This window comes from Crinia signifera, chromosome 3, assembly GCF_055691185.1.
Source record: "Crinia signifera chromosome 3, ASM5569118v1, whole genome shotgun sequence".
Classification (NCBI taxonomy): domain Eukaryota; kingdom Metazoa; phylum Chordata; class Amphibia; order Anura; family Myobatrachidae; genus Crinia; species Crinia signifera.
Genome location: NC_139219.1, coordinates 269,296,954 through 269,316,237, shown reverse-complemented (window position 1 = coordinate 269,316,237; position 19,284 = coordinate 269,296,954). Strand labels below are relative to the sequence as shown.

At 45.2% G+C, this 19,284-nt stretch overlaps 1 protein-coding gene across 1 annotated transcript in view; it reads left to right on the top strand.

Annotated features, from left to right (window-relative positions):
- Positions 1-6,593: 6,593 nt before the first annotated feature.
- LOC146064496 (glutathione hydrolase-like YwrD proenzyme) overlaps positions 6,594-19,284 on the top strand; it is a 71,997-nt gene continuing 59,306 nt past the window's right edge. The window contains exons 1-2 of the mRNA XM_083178035.1: positions 6,594-6,931; positions 9,453-9,587. Coding sequence (XP_083034161.1) covers positions 9,488-9,587 — 100 coding nt within the window. The 5' untranslated portion in view covers positions 6,594-6,931; positions 9,453-9,487. The remainder of the gene's footprint in view (positions 6,932-9,452; positions 9,588-19,284) is intronic.

The window sequence follows — 19,284 nt, the reverse complement described above, 5'->3', positions numbered from 1 at the left end:
TTCATCGTCCGCCATTACCAATATTATTTTCAAGTACCCCCAACTGGTCTGCAGAGTACCCCCAGGGGTACTAGTACCCCAGGTTGGGAACCACTGCCCTAACAGAGGCTAGAGGACTTGAATTAAAAGTGGCCCGGCAAAATGTTTGTAGAAGTGTCTGACATCACTGGATGACTACAGAGATGGAATAACTGAAAGGATAAAACACTGTGTAATTAGTGTGGTGGGCAGTGTGTCCTACAGGGCCACATGTCAGAGGTACTTTGGCCCACAGGGAATCTTCCCTGTGAACCCGATGGCCAATCCTCCCCTATCTGTGGAAGCTATATCCATTTTAGTATTTATTGTTGTGAACTCTTTGCACTATGATTGGTGATATGCACAATGTACTCTGCAATCCTACTGTGCCTGCTATTACGGTCTCTTTGTTATATATTTGCATTTGAATGTAGTTGAAACGAGTAAATAAAAATAATGTTTTATTTAGTAGCAGTCTTCAATTATCCTTTCAATTCAAAATTAAGGGCCTGATTCATACCTGCTCGCTAGGCTGCCAATACTACCAGCCTAGCGAACAGGTTGGTGCCACCCGGCCTCCCGCTGCCTCCCGCATTCCCCTCGCTAGCATGCGTGGCGATGTATGAGAACACAACCCACGCATGTGGGTGAAAGGGAGACAAATCATTTGATGGTCCCCCAGTTATATTTCTGCCGGAGATTGCCGAAAATGAGGTGGGCACTGTCATGTGACATCAGCCGCCGGCCCTGAGCAAGCATTGTCCCGCCTGCGTTCCCAGGAGAACACCCAGTGTTTTCATGGGGATGCCCATAAAATGCTGGATGTTTGCATGGGGACGGAGGTGTTTGCATGGGGAGGGAGGGAACCCTCCCTGAGTGTGATTCACAGAGGTGTTTGCAGTGAACATGCTAGTGGCCATCGAACCAATGCACCATTGTTCTGCATCTATACAAGTGAGTCTCTTGTCAGTATTTTTTTCATAGCACAGATCAATAAGAAGATACAAAGCTATATTCAGGCAGTATAAATAACAAAAGTTTGGTTTGCAAAGGGCTAAATTGTAAAGTGAAAATGTATGGTCTGTGTTGGTTATTGCAATCTGGCTACGGTATGTCATATTCACACAGCTTTACATTGCGGTTTATGCTTACAGTGCCATTAGCCTGATTCAGACCAGAATACTTTGCCACCAATTTGCAGCGGCAGTTAAGCCACCGTCCTGCTAGAGTGAAATCCCACCTTTAATATTAATGTAACTGCTGTGTCTATGGATGTCCACAAGCCATTGTAACAGGCTCACATGGAATGATTTTTACATTTGCCACAAGTCATTACAGGCGGAGGCAAATTTTTCCTGAAGCTGAGGTCACAAACACTCCTAGAAAATGCTCAGGCACACCTAGCATATTCCTGGGGAATCGGTACATCTGTCAGAATGAACTTAGGTCTACAGTCATTAGGTCGACCCCATTAGGTCGACTGGCAGGAAGGTCGACCTGATTTAAGGTTGACATGGGCCAAGGTCGACAGGACTTAAGGTCGAATTTGCATAAAGGTCGACATGAGGAAGGTCGACTGGTCATAAGGTCGACATGGGTTTTTCACTGTTTTTTGATCCGAATGTCCGCACAGTCGACATGGACACAGTTGGCAATGAGAATCGGACCCTCGCATCGCTCGCTTCGCTCGCAATGCATCGGGCACGGTGGCTCACTTCGCTCGCCACAGCTTTTATAACCTCCTCCACGCCCTAGTGGATGGTAAGGCATGAAATACCGCCTGTCGGCACATGTCGGCTCAAAAAACAGTGAAAAACCCCATTTCGACCTTATGACCAGTCGACCTTCCTCATGTCGACCTTTATGTAAATTTGACCTTAAGTCATGTCGACCTTGGCCCATGTCGACCTTAAAACAGGTCGACCTTTCTGCCAGTCGACCTAGTGGGGTCGACCTAATGACTGTAGACCATAAATAGCATTATTATTATTATTATTATTATTATTATAACCTTTTCTAAATGCAAGGAGATTGACATTAAGTAGGCCAGAGGGGTTTAGTGGGAGTGTTAAGAATAACTCAGTCGTGCCTAGAAAATGCTGGGAGTATCCCGGAATGGGAAGCGGTCATCTATTAGAATGAACTTAGGTCTACAGTCATTAGGTCGACCCCACTAGGTCGACTGGCAGGAAGGTCGACCTGATTTAAGGTCGACATGGGCCAAGGTCGACATGACTTAAGGTCGAATTTGCATAAAGGTCGACATGAGGAAGGTCGACTGGTCATAAGGTCGACATGGGGTTTTCACTGTTTTTTGAGCCGACATGTGCCGACAGGCGGTATTTCATGCCCTACCATCCACTAGGGCGTGGAGGAGGTTATAAAAGCTGTGGCGAGTGAAGCGAGCCACCGTGCCCGATGCATTGCGAGTGAAGCGAGGGTCCGATTCTCATTGCCAACTGTGTCCATGTCGACTGTGTCGACATTTGGATAAAAAAACAGTGAAAAACCCATGTCGACCTTATGACCAGTCGACCTTCATGTCGACCTTTATGCAAATTCGACCTTAAGTCCTGTCGACCTTGGCCCATGTCGACCTTAAATCAGGTCGACCTTCCTGCCAGTCGACTTAATGGGGTCGACCTAATGACTGTAGACCTAAGTTCATTCTGACAGATGTACCGATTACCTATTTATATAGCACTTTTCTCCCAATAGGACTCAAAGTGCTTTACCATTGTCTTTACAGCTCAAAATACAAAACGAGCTTAACAGTAGATGTCAGTGAAATGCTTGAGTAAATAAGTATGTTTTTAATCTATTTTTAAAGGATTCTGCAGTGGGGGCTTCTCGCACTGTGCGAGGGAGAGAGTTCCATAGAGTTGGTGCAACATAGTTGAAAGCTCGACCCCCAGATGAATTCAGGAAAATTCTGGGTACTGTTAGTAGTCCTTCTTCAGTGGATCGTAGTAATCGAGTAGGACAGTAAGGGATCATCAGCTGCTGCAGGTACCTTGGGCCCTGGTCATGTAGGGCCTTGAAAGTGAGTAAGCCAATCTTGAAAACGATTCGCCATTTTACAGGTAGCCAGTGAAGGGCGTAGAAAATGGGAGTTATGTGGCAGGAGCGGGGCTGGTTAGTTAATAGTCTGGCGGCTGCATTTTGTATCAGCTGCAAGCGGTGCAGTTCTTTTGCTGGAAGACCCAGGTAGAGAGCATTGCAGTAGTCTAGCCGTGGTTATATAAATGCATGTATGACTTTAGGCAGGTCTTCTGAGGGAATTAAGTGCTTGATTCTGGCTATATTCCTTATATGATAGAATGAGGATTTGATTGTGGCTGACACCTGATGTTTAAGGTTGCAGAACGTCATTGCTGGATAGCCCCACACATGCATATTCAGGGGTAGATTTATTATATGGCGATCAGGGGAATCTGCGCTATCCCTGTGCGTTATAGCAGGGGATAGCGCTTCCCCTGATCTATCACACCCGCCAAGCGTTTACTCTAACGCCGGCGGTGTGGGACAGGAAGCATAGCGCAGGGGTGATATTTTGCACTGCGCCCCTGCCTCCTGCCAGATTTATGAACGGTCAGCATCGCTGACCGTTCCGCCGCCTGCAGCTGTCGACTTCGCCAGCTGCAGGCGGCGATGCCCTATACCTAACAGCAGGGACAGCTCTGTCCCTGCTGCTGGTGCTGAGCTGCGCTGGGATCTCGCGAGACTAGCGAGATCCCGCGCATGCGCAGTGAGCCGGCCTGGGGGAAAGGAGACGGCGCATCAGTATTAACTGATGAGCTGTCTCCAGGAGGGACATCGCCGGAGGGGGGAGTTAGCGCTCCCCCACTCCGGCGGCAAGATCTTAATAGATCTTGTCGGTGTCCCCTCCTGCTTCGCCTCGCTAATGAGGCGAAGCAGGAACTGTTATAGCGGCGCGATAGGCGCCGCTATAATAAATCTACCCCTCTAATCCCACCGCCTCCGGTCCAGACTCCTGGTTTCTACTCCGGTTTCTCTGCAGCATTCCTGTCACTTCCGATTCTATTCCAGGATTCAACTCAGCTCTCACTCAGCAACTCTCCATCTGCATCGGTCTCCATTCCCATTTAGTTCTAGCTTACTTGCAGACTGAACTTTTGGCTACAGAATTCCTTTACCTACGTCCTCTCTGGTCATTCTAGTTGTGGCTGGCCTACAGAGTTCAAGTTCACCGTCGTGATGGAGCTGCATGAGCAGAAAGTATATTCGACCTGCTACATTCAGACCTCCTTCCAAGGATTTACCAGTAATCCCAGTTAGGGAGCCGGATCCACAAAAAACACTGCCGGTGACACTGAGGGGGAAATTTACCAAGATGTGAAATACACTTCACAGGTCATGTTGCTATGGGCAACCAATCAGAAGCTACTTCTTATTTATTTACCACCCTCTAGAAGATAGTAGACAGGATCGGATTGGTTGCCCATAGCAACATGACCTGTGAAGTGTATTTCACATCTTAGTAAATTTCCCCCTGACAGTCAGCATGCTTTAACAAAGGCAAAGGACTTGGATACATCAGACACAGTGTTACCCGATTACAACCCCTCACTTCCTGTGATGCCTCATCTTACAGTATTGGAGCTGTCATATCACATACTATGCCAGATGTTTAGGATCATCCAATAGCTTTTGCATCATGGGCAGAGAAGCCTTAAATCTGGTTTGGGGCATAAAATTATAAAAATCATTATTTATATGGCAAGAAATTCACACTCATAATTGACCACCAACTGTTTTTGTCCATCTTTAACTCTCAGAAGTGTATTCCCATGGCGGCTGCAAAGATGCAGCACTGGGCCCTGTTTTTAGGTGGACATTGCTATACTATAGAATTCAAGCACACTGCACAACTTGCTAATGCAGACAGGTTGTCCCAGTTGCCTTTACAGGCTGCCCCATTGCCACGGACAACAAAGGATTCATGGAATGTTTTCATAATGACGCAAGTGCAATATCTTCCCATAACTGCCAGTATGACCAGATGTGAGACTGCTCAAGACCCCATCCTTGCTTCAAGAAAAAAAAAGTGTGGGTTGTACAGGTGCATCAGCAGCAGGCTCATTACTTTCCTCAGAGGCGTGAGTTGGCAGTTGATACTGGCTACCTCCTCTGTGGGTTGCAGATCATTATGCCTGTCAAACTGCATGCAAAGTCTTAGAGGAACTCTTGTGGGCCATTTGGGCATGGTAAAAAAGAAGGGATTTTCCAGAAGAATTGTATGGTGTCCAGGATTGGATCAGCAGTTGAAGAATGTTCTGGGTGCCAATCTGTTCAAAATATGCCTGCTCCAGCATGGCTAGAGGCCACCCACTCAGTGGCAACGGATTCATGTGGACTGTGAGGGACCATTTCTAGGGTCCATGTTTCTGGTGGTGGTGGAACCTTGTTCCAAATGGCCTCAAGTTTTTACAGTTACTTCTACTACAGAAGGGCAAGTGTTGAGGAATCTTTTGCCAGAACAGGGATATTAGAGAAGTCAGTCATTGATAACGGGCATCAGTTTACAGCTGAAAAGTTTCAGACTTTCCTGAAGAAAAATAGAATTCATCAAATTACCTCTGTCCCATATCACCCATATACAAACGGACTGGCTAAATGCTTCATACAAACCTTAAAACTAGCTTTCCGCGCTATGCGCACAGACAAAGGCCCATTACAGCATAAGCTGTCCAATTTCTTGTTTGCACACATGAATGTGGTTCATGCCACAACAAATCAAACCCCAGCTATGCTGTTCCTGGGGAGGTCTCAACTGGATTTGATCAAGCCAGATATTCGTGGATTCATTCGTGATGAGCAACTGAAGCAGTCTCAAAGTTCAGGTGGTAAGTGCAAATTTTGTTTGTAGACTAGACGGTGTGGGCACGTAGCTATCATGGAGAACTGAAGAATGTAATGGCAACAGTTAAATAATGTAAAGACCCATTTTCATATAAAGCATTTACTAAGATGGGAGTTATATTGAAGATGCTCATAGCAACCAATAAGATTTTCTCTATTATCTTGTAGAAAGTGTTACATAAATAAGAAGTAGAATCTGATTGGTTGTCATGGGCAACATCCCATCTTCATACCTCCCAATTTTCATTGGTGGCTCAGAGGGACCTTAGTGCACCCAACATTTTTGGGGGCCTCACAGAGAGGGGGCGTGGCATTTAAATCGCATCACTCGCGTGAGGCTACGCCCCCAGTTCACCACTGCTGCCCCTCTGCCTGCGTGGAATAGACGCTGTGCATACAGTGTCTATTCACCTCTGACAACCCGCTGGTAGCGGGGACTCCCAACTGCCCCCGCCGCAGGACACTGCTGGCCCTGGGCAGGACGCGGGGACGTTCCCGTGGTAAATGGGACAGTTGGGAAGTATACATCTTTAATAGAATGGCCCTTTTAGTAAATTTAACCCACACTACTTTACATTTCTATTTCATGCTTGCAGTACCATGTTTCACCACTGTTTTGTTGTTCAGTGCTATTTTGCAACGTGCTGCAAAATGTGTTGCTTTACCGTATGTTCATTTGCTGTTAAGTAAAAGTTGAAGCAGCATACTGATCTCAGTTCCTGGTCTTCATGTCTGTTTGCATAAATGAGCAACTACACAGACATGACAGTCTGCAAAAATATACCCCCACATGATTACACAAGAAAACAGATGCTCACTGAAACTGCTGGAATAAATCAGTTCTCCACCCTCAAAATCAGTTTTGCTGGGCTGGCCTATAATCCTGTAATCCTGAATAAAGTTGTGGTTCAATGAGCAGAACAAGCTGAACAAGCTGTTATACTAGTAATATTAGTTATATATTTCTTGCTCATTGCCAGTTTACCACGCGAAACAAGGGCAAAGTGCGGTTTTGCTGTCAGACACATTGGTAAGTTGCTTTTTAATGTGTATTTGCATGCAAAGTAACCTAAAAATATAAACAAATAACGAAAAGTGCCTGAGCTGCACAATAACAACACAGAACGCAATCTAGAGCACAGATAATGAATAATTTGGAGAGAGACACTGCTCTGTGTTTTAGCCTAGGAAACCTTTTATGATGTTGCTGCTTCTTGCAGTTGTCTAGGCCTAGGTCTCTGACACTGCCAAAGGCATTCACGTGTGTGTGTGTGTGTGTGTGTGTGTGTGTGTGTGTATATTTACAGTTCCCCTGCTGTGAGCTCTCTGCCATTCAAAGATGTCTATGTACTGCATTAACCGCATACCTCCCAACATGACCCTCTCCAGGAGGGACAGAATGCTCTGTTCCTGGACTTCCATGTTAATTTATGATTGCCATCACCTGTTTAAGAAAGGTGTTTCAGCACAGGTGATGGTAATCCCTAAATTAAGAGGAAAGTCCAGAAACAGAGCATTCTGTCCCTCCTGGAGAGGGTCATGTTGGGAGTTACAGTATGTAGCTGTGAGATATTTTCAGATGGGTACAGTATTTGTCAGCACTAAGTAAAACCCGGAACCAGACCAAACACCAGAACGCCGGACCAGACATCAAATTCCGGAGCTTGTAGTGTCCAATCCAGGGGATTTCACTTTCAGAGGGCAGTCATTTCCAGGGGATTGCCTGTGATAGCTTTTACCAGGGATATGGGGAAGTGGAGATTAAAGCCTCCCTCCTCCTCCCCCTGGTGACAGATGTCAGACAGCACCCCCAAACAGGCACCCTGTATTGATGAATGGAGCCAGTCCGGTGTTTCAAGGATTTTGTCCGGTTCTAGTTTTTATTCATACCCATTTCTGTCTTGCTGTCATGGCACTGATATTGCAATAGAATCGTGATAGCAGGATAAAGTAGTAATAAATTAACAGTATTTTGTAAGGACACAAAATGTACTTTGGCATTGTGATAATAGTTTTCAACTAATTTATCTTAGGTTGGATTGAGAAATTAAATTAATTAATATGTTGACAAGTTGGAAAATATGTGATAAAATCAGACCACTGCAGATGAATTAGGTTGAGAGGTACCTAACTGTACAATGGTATGAGTCATTTATGGTTTTTGAAATCACCATTGTTTTACTCTCTAATGGTAATACAATGATCTACGTGCAAATTCATGTGTATGTGTTTGTTTTCCCAGTCATATTGATTATTAATAATAGACTTGTCAGAATTACAGAGCCAGCAGGCACAGCCTTATGTTGCAGTGCTCCCAGTTTATAATTCAATATTTTTAATTACCTGTTAACATACCTCCCAACTTTGAATATGCCACGAGCGGGGAGCCCCTGAAAAGAGGCATGGCTTCATGTAACGGGGGCGTGGCTTTGTGGAAATGTCTGCAATCGCAAAGCCACACCCTCCTTTTGATGCTGAGGGGGGCGGGCATGGCCAGCCTTCTGAGAGCTCCTGGTCATGCCCCCTGTCCCTCTGTCTCCTGTGAATAGGCATCTATTAACTGCTGTGGCAGGTGGACACCAAACTGCACCACTACCACTCCCCATGGGCTGAACATTGCCGGTACGTAGCGGGACAGTCTCAAAAATGTGTGACTGTCCCGCAGAAATAGGGACAGTTGGGAGGTATGCTATTATTCTTTCATTCTCTTGTTTTAACTTTGCACAGTTCTATAAGCGGGGAAAAGCACATTTCACTAGAAATAGCCATGGATCACACAGGCCTATTTATCAAGCTAACAAGTTTCCTCATGTTTTTTTTTTTTTAGACTAATGCTGCACATTCCTGCTAAATTAAGCATATTTTGTCAATTGCATTTGGCAGAATGTGTTCCCAATCCTACCCAATCCACAACACACTGTTAAATAAATTCACCATTTCTTTTCATAGACTGTAAATTCCACAAAGTTTGAATGAACACGTACAGTGCAGAATTGTATTGTGTAGAGGCTGAAAACCCAAACTACAAGATTATATTGCTGGAATTGTATTTCTCTCTAAAAAATGGCCTCTTCATCAAAGTTCTTCCACTGCCTTAATAATCCCACACAAAGGCCCTTATTCTGGTTCACTCGCAAAGGCAAATTCCTTCTCAAAAGGACAAAACCATGTGCACTGCAGGTGGGGCAGATGTTACTTGTGCAGAGAGAATCAGATTTGGGTGGGGCTTTACTTCAAAGTGAGATCTACATTGCAGTGTAAAAATAAAGCAGTCCGTATTTTTCCAGCATAGAAACAAAACAACTCACCCAAATCTAATTCTCTCTGCACATATTACATCTGCCCCACCTGCAGTGCACATGGTTTTGTCCATTTGAGAAGGCATTTGCCTAAGCGAGTGAACCAGAATAAAGGCCACATTTTCAACACAATACAAGCAATAAAAATAATAAAACATTTTTGTTTTACCATAATAAGTTATAAAATATATTTTGTTTGAATGTATTCTAATTTCTGTAATTGTTTCTATTTTTTTTCTGTACTTATTTCAGGATTTGTTCTAACCAGTTTACCAAATTGACTCGCAATGACGTCTACAAATGAGTTTATTTCCAGAAGATCTCCCATTGTCTGCACTGGTGGATGTGTGGCATCCAGCCAGCCACTTGCCACTTACATTGGCTTAGGTATTCTATATTATTTATATGTATATATAGTTTAACTAAGTGAAAACTCTTGCATATTTTAAACTCCAATCCAGTGGTTCCCAAAGTGGGTCCCACAGGGCACTTGTAGAGATGCCACAAGTTGATGGTCCAGGATCAAATTAAATTTATTGTCAATGTGATTGGTAGCCATGAACACTGGTTTTGCCTATCATAAAATATGTAGACAAATATGCAGGCCTGATTAAGCCTTCGGGGGGCCCGGGGCACTTTAGACAGGGTGGCCGTAAACTGCATGGGAGAATATTACACTGTCAAAACACAGAGTAATGGCAGTATTAACTTGGTCAATAGGTGACTGCAGGGGGGGGGGGGGGGGGGGAGGGTTAATATAAATGTATGTATAAACAAAAGATATTAAGTGCGCGAAAACCTTGAGAGTTACAAACAGTGGCAGTCCACGAATAAAAGGGTTAATAGCCCCATCCAATGTACTAAATGCACTGTGGGTGTATTTTTACCCGGCTGCTCCCAATTGCCTGGATTCCCCAGGTAAACACGATCTAGAAAAGGAAACAGGAGCGCTCCATAGAGCAGTATCAGTGATAAAATTTTTTCTTTTATAAAAGTCTCCAAGCATAGCAACCGCAAAGTATCAGCATAGATCTCTGTGTATCCTACACAGGTTTGTCGGAGCGGTTACAACGTGTTTCGTCACCACATACTTCGTCAGAGGGCTGGCCTGACATTTGGGATCCCACCAACTGTCGGGCTATTCTCCCTTATGGGGGTCCACAACCACCATAGATGGAGAAATGTAGAATATAACCTGTGGCGAGCGCAGCAAGCCCGCAAGGGACTTTATTGTACTCGCCCCCCCTCGTCAGGTGACCGGCGGTCGAGATTCCAATGTCAGCATACTGACCGCTAGAATCCCGGCTGTCAGCATGCCATAGTACACCAACTTGTCCATAGCAGCAGTTGTTTTTTCCTTGACACTCCTCACTGATTACATGTGTCCATTGGAGGAAGAGGACAGTGGGAGGAGAGATGATTTATATGAGAGATGATTTATAGGATTTCCATCAGCAGAATTAGATTTTTTGATTTGCGCTGCCTTAGGTTGCTATGGGGCCCATGTACTTGTGGGGCCCGAGGGCAGTAGATCACCCAGCACAGTGTAAAAGATGACCCTGCTCAAGCACAGCTATCACTTGAAAAAACATGTTCTCTTATGCTGCTTTCCCACTGCAGAGCCGGTTAAAGTACCGGTATTTTTAAACGTTTTTTTAAACGGTATTAGCATTCACAATGCACTAGATTACCGTTTTAAATACTGTTTAAGTGCTATTCCCACTGCAGTGTACCGTTTAAAAAAGAGTGCCTGTCTTTCCTGCCCTGCACCCCCCTCCCTCCGCTGGTACCTGCCCTGCACCCCCCTCCCTCCCCTGGTACCTGGCCTACAAACTACAAACCCCGTACCTGTCTTGCACACCCCCCCCCCTCCCCTGGTACTTGCCAGTGCGTCGGATCGTGCTCCGTTCATTGAATTCCGGTGGGTGACAGCTCCTGACTCTTGCAGTGCCGGCGGGTGACAGCTCCTGACTCCGCAGCACACTCTCCTTTGGACGCTGTGGAGGCTCCGGCTGTATCACCCCCATGCTTGCACCATCGTGTATGCTGGCAGCAGGATCTGATAGTTGGGCGGGGGGGGGGGGGGGGCTCCACACAGCAGGGGGTGCCGGGTATTGCGGCGGCTACGGCCAGCCCTCATCCCCGCTACTGCTATAGCCAAGTGCGTGCTTCCCGGTAGCATGTGTGTATGGGATGGATGTACCGCTGTCCCGAGACGCACCTGTGCCATGTCCCCCCTATAGATCGCATACTAGGCTGCAGGTTAGGATTGCTATGCTGTGCCGGGTGCCCGCATGTGCAGCCAGCACCGAGCATCCCTGCGCTCCCGGGTACCTGTGCTCCGAAGCTGCTGTATGCTCAGCGCTTGTAGTAAGGGGACTGCTGCTGGGAGAGTGATGAGCAGTGGGGTTGCTGTTCCTACGCTGTCAATCCCCATTATGTCCCTGCATTGCCCGGCCGGGAGGTCATACATGGCAGGGGGTCACTGGGTCACGGGGGGGAGGGTTGCCCAAGACAGCCCTGACTGCAAGCAGAGATCAGTCAGGAGCTGTCACCCACAGGGTTTCAATGAACGGACCCCGCTGCATGATCCAGCGAGCTGGCAAGTACCAGGGGATGGGGGGGGGGTGCAGGATGGACAGGTACGGGGGTTGTAAGCCAGGTACCAGGGGAGGGGGTTGACTGGTGTTGGGGTCCTAAATATCGTTTCAGACCCGTTCCCACTGCCAAAAAAACGGGTCTGAAACGTGTAGGACTCTGCTTTTTAAACGTGTTGAAATACCGGTTATCTTTAACACTTTCCCACTGCAGCCTTAAACGGTAAATAGTGGGGAGAAAACGGCAATTTACCGTTTAAGACCTGCAGTGGGAAAGGGGCATTAGTGTGCCTCGAGGACCAAGGTTGAGTAACACTACAATAAAGTATAACATTGCATTGGTGTCCTGTATATTTATATTTGTACAGGAATTTGTTAGTATTTGTCATTGAGCCAGGAAAACATGGCCTAGATGTCTATGCTCTAGCAGAACAATCAGCACATTGTATAAGTAGATCATGGGAATAGGAAAAACCTACAGTCTTAAATAAGGAGCCTTTGTTTTCTCTATGCAGGATCCTACATATAACTCACACATAACTCACTAGGTTTATATAATATAATGAATATATTATATTAATACATTATAAATTATAATCACAATCAAATCTATGTGCTTAAATTAAATGTGATAAATTATCTGTATTTAAAACATGTAAAAGAAACATTAATTTGTTTATTATGGAGATGGATACTGATTTCCAAAGTTGAATATTCATTCCTTCCTCTCAGCGCTGAGATCATGGGCTTGATTCCTATGATGGCCCTAACTCTGCGGAGTTTGTATATTCTCCCCGTGCATGCGTGGGTTAACTCTGGGTACTCCGCATGCGATTTATTGCATGTCAAAAAAACTCCCGGGCATCGGCGGGGTCCAGCAGTGGGATAGGAATGGTGACTGGGAGCTTGTAGCGGCATTTCCCAGGAGGCGGGGTGGGAAGCAGCTGGGGAATATGAAAATATATTTTTAAAAAGACTAGGGGGACGGTTGCTGGCTGAGAGAATTCTCTCAGCCAATCAGCGGTCTCCCATCTGAAAAGGTCCGATGCGATAAATTTAATGTGCACCCCGTCCGACCTCCCCACTGGACCGCACATGGGATCAGAGGGGATGTCGATTTTGGCCGATTGTTTGGCCCGATCCGTCGAAATCGGGCGAAACCGGCCCAAATCAGATAAGTGTATGAGCACCTTTATAGTTAACTCCTCACTATCCTTAAATCCACACATTCAGTACCTTTTGCAGTCCTGCCATTTTCATTTCAAAATGCTTCCAGGATTAGACTCTTTCTCACCAGATGTACTCAGCCTTAAAAAGTGATAAAATGCCAACCAACCAGTTCCTAACTGACACTTTCCAAGATCTGTGGAATGGATACAATACAAATTTGTGTGGCAACTCTTCCAAAAAAATGTTCAATACACTTTTGCATCAATGGCAAAAAGTTTTATTTACATCTAGCAGAACAAACAAAAGAATTCATAAAAAGCAACATACAATCTGATGCGACAAACACTTCACTTCTGGGTGCACTTTATGCTGGGTGCAGATTAGTATCTCACCATATATGTGGACTGCGGTGGGCTATGTTGGTAGTCCAAATCTGCGGCACCACCGCAGTGAGCTTTAGATGATGGATATCTCCAATGGATAAAGTACAAATGCGTCCAAAAGTGTCAGTGCGTCCAAAATAAAGTGATCCTGTGCCAAGGTGCTCCAAGTTCAAAGTGCAGAAGGCATGGATTAACAGCAACGCGTTTCGGAGGTCTTACCACCTCCTTCCTCAAGCTTGTCACTGTTTTCTTAGTAGATCATTTGTGTACGTATTTTGGGCCTGATTCAGAGTTGATTGCAAAATCTTTCTCAAATGGACATAACAATGCTGCACTGCAGGTGGGGCAGATGTAACTGGGGCAGAGAGAGTTAGATTTTGGTGCGGTGTGTTCAAACTGAAATCTAAATGTCAGTGTAAACAACAAGGTATATGGTTGTTAGGTTCACTGAAGGTCGACACCTGAAAAGGGTCAACATGAATTTGGGTGAGTTTTATTTTTGGGTATGGGTCATTGGCTCGACCAACATTAGGTTGACATGCATTGGGTTGAGAACTGAAGGTCGACATGGCATAGGTCAACATGGATGGAAGGGAGACTCAAGCATTAGGTAACAATGGCTAGGTTGACAGTCAAAAGGTCGACATGGGTTTTTCACTTCTTTTTTTTTTGAGCCGATATTTGCTGACAGGCAGGATTTCATGCCCTACCATCCACTAGGGCATTGGGGTAGAATAAAATATAATAAGCATGCCCGAAGCATGGCGATTGCAACAAGCCATGTAAGGGGATGCGGTGCACTGACTCAGTGACCATGTCGACATCTGGGTCCAAAAACCCATGTATACATTTTACCTGTAAAATTGTAAAATCACTTAGCACACATCGCTGCATGTGGCTCTCTATGGGCGATCTAGACACTGGGAAATTGCTTATCATAAATAGCTTGCCAAAAATACTTTGCACACATCTCAACACGTGTGTACCCCTTTAGGGGTAAATTTACTAAAGATTCTAAAAGTGAAAATGGGGATGTTGCTCATAGTAACCAATCAGCAACTGTGTGAAGCCAGATGCAGTCTGTGAGACTGCACTGGCTTCACTGTGACTGGCAGTGACTTCTTATTGGAAGGCTGACCTGCCAGTCACCAAGGCAGTATCATTGGAAGACATTCCCTCCCTCTGGGAATCCTCTACGGGCTGCTGCAGCGGTAGCCCATAAAAAAAGGGTTCTGCCCATTCGCATTACCAAGCACTATACTGCGCATGCGCCTGAGCCGTAACCATGAATATGCTTCTATGGACTGCTGCCAAAGGAGCTCATAGAGGCTGAGGGCCAGCGCATGTGCAATTCCGAAGAAACTGGTCAGAACTGGCAGCAGGGACCAGCAGGCACCGGCGTGTACCAGCAGGCACTGTTCCAGCAGCCGGAGAACTGGGGCAGCATTGCAGCAGCCGCCCTTCTCCACAGAGGTAAGAGCCACCACTGCCAATCAGATTCTAGCTATTATTTCTCTGTTGCATCCTAGAAAAGGATTGACAATGTGATGATTGTATACATGTTGATGTATTACATGGATATAATACCATACTAGTTATTCTTAATATAAGATATATTGGGGCAGATGTATCATAGCAGCGCTTATCGCGCCGCTATGATACTTCCTGCTTCGCCTCAATAGCGAGGCGAAGCAGGAAGGGACATCGACAAGATGTATTAACATCTTGTCTGCCGAAGCGGGGGAGCGTTAACTACCCCCTTCGGCGATGTCTCTTTCTGGAGATAGCGCATCAGTTAATACTGATGCGCTATCTCCTGTCCCCCGGCCGGCCGCACTGGGCATGCGCGGGATCTCGCTGTTCACGCGAGATCCCCAGCGCAGCCCAGACCTAACAGCAGGGACAGTGCTGTCCCTGCTGTTTAGATAGGGCTTCGCCAGCCTGATGCTGGCGAAGCCAAAGCAGGCTTCGTGCGGAACGGTCAGCGATGCTGACCGTTCATACATTCGGCCTGCTATCATTTTGATAGCAGCGCCGATATGGACAGGGGCGCATAGCGCCCCTGTCCTTTAACCCATCTTACCTCCTTCATACATGGGGGAGAAGCGGTATCAGTGCACATAACGTGCGCTGATACCTTTTCTCCCCCATAACGACCCTTCATACATCTGCCCCATTGTGCTATAAACATATGCTATCCCCACAGGGGACATTGTCTGAGTGATGAACAATTCCCAGCAGTCTCTGCAACTGTTGAAGAGGTCAGGAGTTGGTCACATGACCAGGGTCAGGGGAGATAGTTGAGAGGGAGCAACAGTTGGGCTGTGCAGTCTGTGAGGGGAAGATGGAGAGTCTCTGTGGAGAGGGGCAGTGAGTAGGAGTGAGCCCGGCAGCAGCCCAAAAGGAGAGAGGGGTGTGGTGAGTATGGAGCCAGCCCCAAAGCAGTATAGTGCAGCCCTGGACCAGCCCACACAATTAGGAGCCAGATCCAGCGGCCTCTATAGAAATGCTGACTGACAGACCTGGAATAGAACTACAGCAAGGGGGAATGGTGAGTGCTAGCCAGCCCCACAGCATCTGAGTAAAGCCCCAGAACAGCCTATCTTCCCTACCACGATATAGAAAGAGAGAGAGGCATACCTAAGTAGCTACACTGAGCCTGCGGAGATTAGACAGAGTGAAATACAGTGAGACAGAGAGTGTAAGAGACTATAAGGCATTCAGCGGCAAATACACTTTCCTTCAAGCATGTTTATGTACCAAAGCAGTAATATCACTACCATCATCCCACAGCACATTTATTACAGTGAGGAAATCAAAGTACCTTTTACATAAGTTGTATACAGGCACTTTAGACAGTAAAGTGCTATCAGCTTCTCGCCTAACAGTATTGAATTATTGAGGGCAGCTCAGACTTGTTTGTCATCACCCTCATGCCAAGCCAGCAAAGTCATAGTCAGAGAACAGACTATCAGCAGTTAGTCGCCGAGTTTCATGATATTAAACTGCCAATGTGAAATCTATCACAGGGTTTCACAGGTAAGTATTTCTGTGTTTCTGAACACCTATGTGTTCAGTATTCCACGTGGAGACAATTCCTTTTCAATACTAAACAATTTATTACTCACAGAACAGGTATTATGCAATTCAGTGTTTTACATTCAATAAATTGTTTCCACATAAATAACAACAAGCGTTAACAATTTTTATTATGCTGGAACAGCGAATGTTGGTCCTTCAATGGATTCCTCCGCCACTGTGCTCCAGTTCACTTTAAATACATACAGCACTATCCCTACCTTACATGCTACAAAGAAAACAAATTATTATACATTCGCTTACAGTGCATACGGAAATGTTGCAATGCAAAAACAATTCATATATTGTACCATTTCTAAGAGGCCTCTACTCATTCAATTACTATACTGTAGTTTATTATTGCGCAATAATGATTTAACCTCAACAGTCTCGCAATGTTTCTATCGTAACTGCAGTTACACCTTCAATTAAGCGCCTACTGATAGAAAGGTTCTCAATTCTCGACAAAGATCAGTCATTCCTTGTGTCAATTCAGCAATTTGCCCTTTCATTTCTTCGATGGGGTCTTTAGAGGCAACAGATTGAACTTGCTGAAAAACGGTTTCAACGGATCCAAGGGTAGTTCCTTTTTTGGGCTTATTACCTAACACCCTTGTTATCAACTCCTTGAAGTCTGAAAAGCTTATAGGTAATTCTTGTCGATGCAACATTTTTACTTGTCCTTTTGTATTCGCATCATAGATTCCATCGAGGAATTGATTAGTTAAGGTTTCATCTTCCTCAATTGGTTCCCTAGAAGCACATGTCTTAATGTCCTGTAAGGCCTCTTGTAACTCCACTGCGTATTCCCGCAATGTTTCATTCGGTTGCTGCTTTCGGGAATAAAACTGTGTTTTTAATTCGGAGAGAGTCTTTGCATCAAACACTTTCGCCAACTTATTCAAGATGTCTTTTGCCGATCTTTTCTGACTTTCTGGCCATGACTTTACTTCCCTTTTTGCAAATCCTCTCAGTTGAGCCAAAAGTATCTCTACTTGTTGATTTTTATCTAATCTATATACTTGGAACATGGTTTCAATTTGTTCCCTAAAGTCGCGGAACGCATTGGTTTCAGTCATTCCACTATCTCCGGTATAAGTGGGAAGCCATGGCGCCCCCAAGTAATAGGGCATAGTTATCACTGCCGGTTTGCGTGCCGTTGAACTTATTCTACCCGTTGCATTTCCTTGGTCCTCGTTGCCAAGCATCTCTTCTTGACTATTGTCTTGAGACATTTTGAGTGACGCTGGGTTAGGTTTTCCCCGCTTTTGATGTACGTATCCTGTTCTGCTGACGCCATTCACTTTGATCTCAATGGTAGGGCAACACCCAATTAATTTTGGTATCCATTCTTGTGATGTGGGACCTTCTACTGACGATTCTCCCGATGGTTGGTCCCGGACCTCGGGAGTTCTGTTTAAATGTTCCGTACTGCGGCAATTTCGCTCAATATGCCCGCTCCTTTGGGAACGCCTGCAGATGGGTCTTCCTTAGCTGATTAGCTTTGGCAAATGTGCCCCTTGGGGTCAGCTACCAGCCTTGGTAAGCACTTCTAAAGTTATTGTACTTTAGCCGTTTGCAGCCAAATATGTACTTTAGCAAATTAGTTTGGGACAGTTTTGATCTTTTTCATCATCTCTAATAAGAATAAAACTGTGACACAAGATGCATCATCCCTCCTCTGCAACGCCCCCCACACACTAGCTTCTGAGTGATATTGTTCACAATATTGTCTAGTGTGGACACTCAATATCATTATAGATGAGTGATATCTACCGAACATGCAGGAAAATTTGGCAATATAGCCAAACAACTCACATGATCTATGATTTCCTGTGATGTCACTGAACGGTATCGGCAGCCGATACGTTCAGTGTGTACCGACAATATTGGCTGCCTGCGCCCGATATGGTGAACTATATCAGCCGCGACCGCTGTTAGGTAATGTGTATTGGGCTTAACTCTGCTGCTCTGGCCCTTGGCTTATGCTGCCTTTCCACAAATCTAGTCCAGGCGCCATTTGTTCCCAGTGTGAAATTACATGATTTCATTCTATGGAGAAAAATGAATGTGGACAGGTAGCTTAATAATTAATGAGTCTTATGTACAAAGTACAAAGGACTCCTATTATCTTCTGATATATCCAAGCAGAATGATTCAACCTGTGCTGTGTCCTGTTACTTTGTACTGACACACCACATACTGTACACTTCTATTGACAAGACAGATAATGTTACAGAATGGGTGTTGTACTAGGTGGTGTAGAGTATTTTAAGTGCATCCAAGGAATGCAGATGCATTCACATAGAGCACCATAGGAATCTGCAGATACATTACTTCTTACAGGAAATGTTCCTATTGTGGTACAAAGATCCATGCTATTAATATTGATTATCAACAGCATTGGTTATTGCAGTGGATGGTTGGTTTAAAAAAAATTGGGATGCATTCTAGCAGCGCTTATCATACCACTATAACACTTCCTGCTTCACCTCATTAACGAAGCAAAGCAGGAAGGGACATCAACAAGATGGATGAACATCTTGTCTTTTGCGAAGACAGGCAGTGCAAACTCCCCCCCTCTAGCAATCTCATTTGTCAAACACAGCCTATAACATGACAGTTAGGGGCCAATTGGCTCTTAACTTGTGGCATTGTGTGACTGTTTTATTGCAGCCCAGTGTATCTACATACTTGCTTTACAATGCCATATTTAGCGTTAAAAATGTGGGGTACAAGACCTAAATGAAGTGTTTCAGAGCAAATCATGTCATCAATCTGGACTGCCAACTACACTCTGGGAGCTTTGCCTACTTTTCTAGCTGGCACGTAAGATATGGGGGACTCTCACTGAAC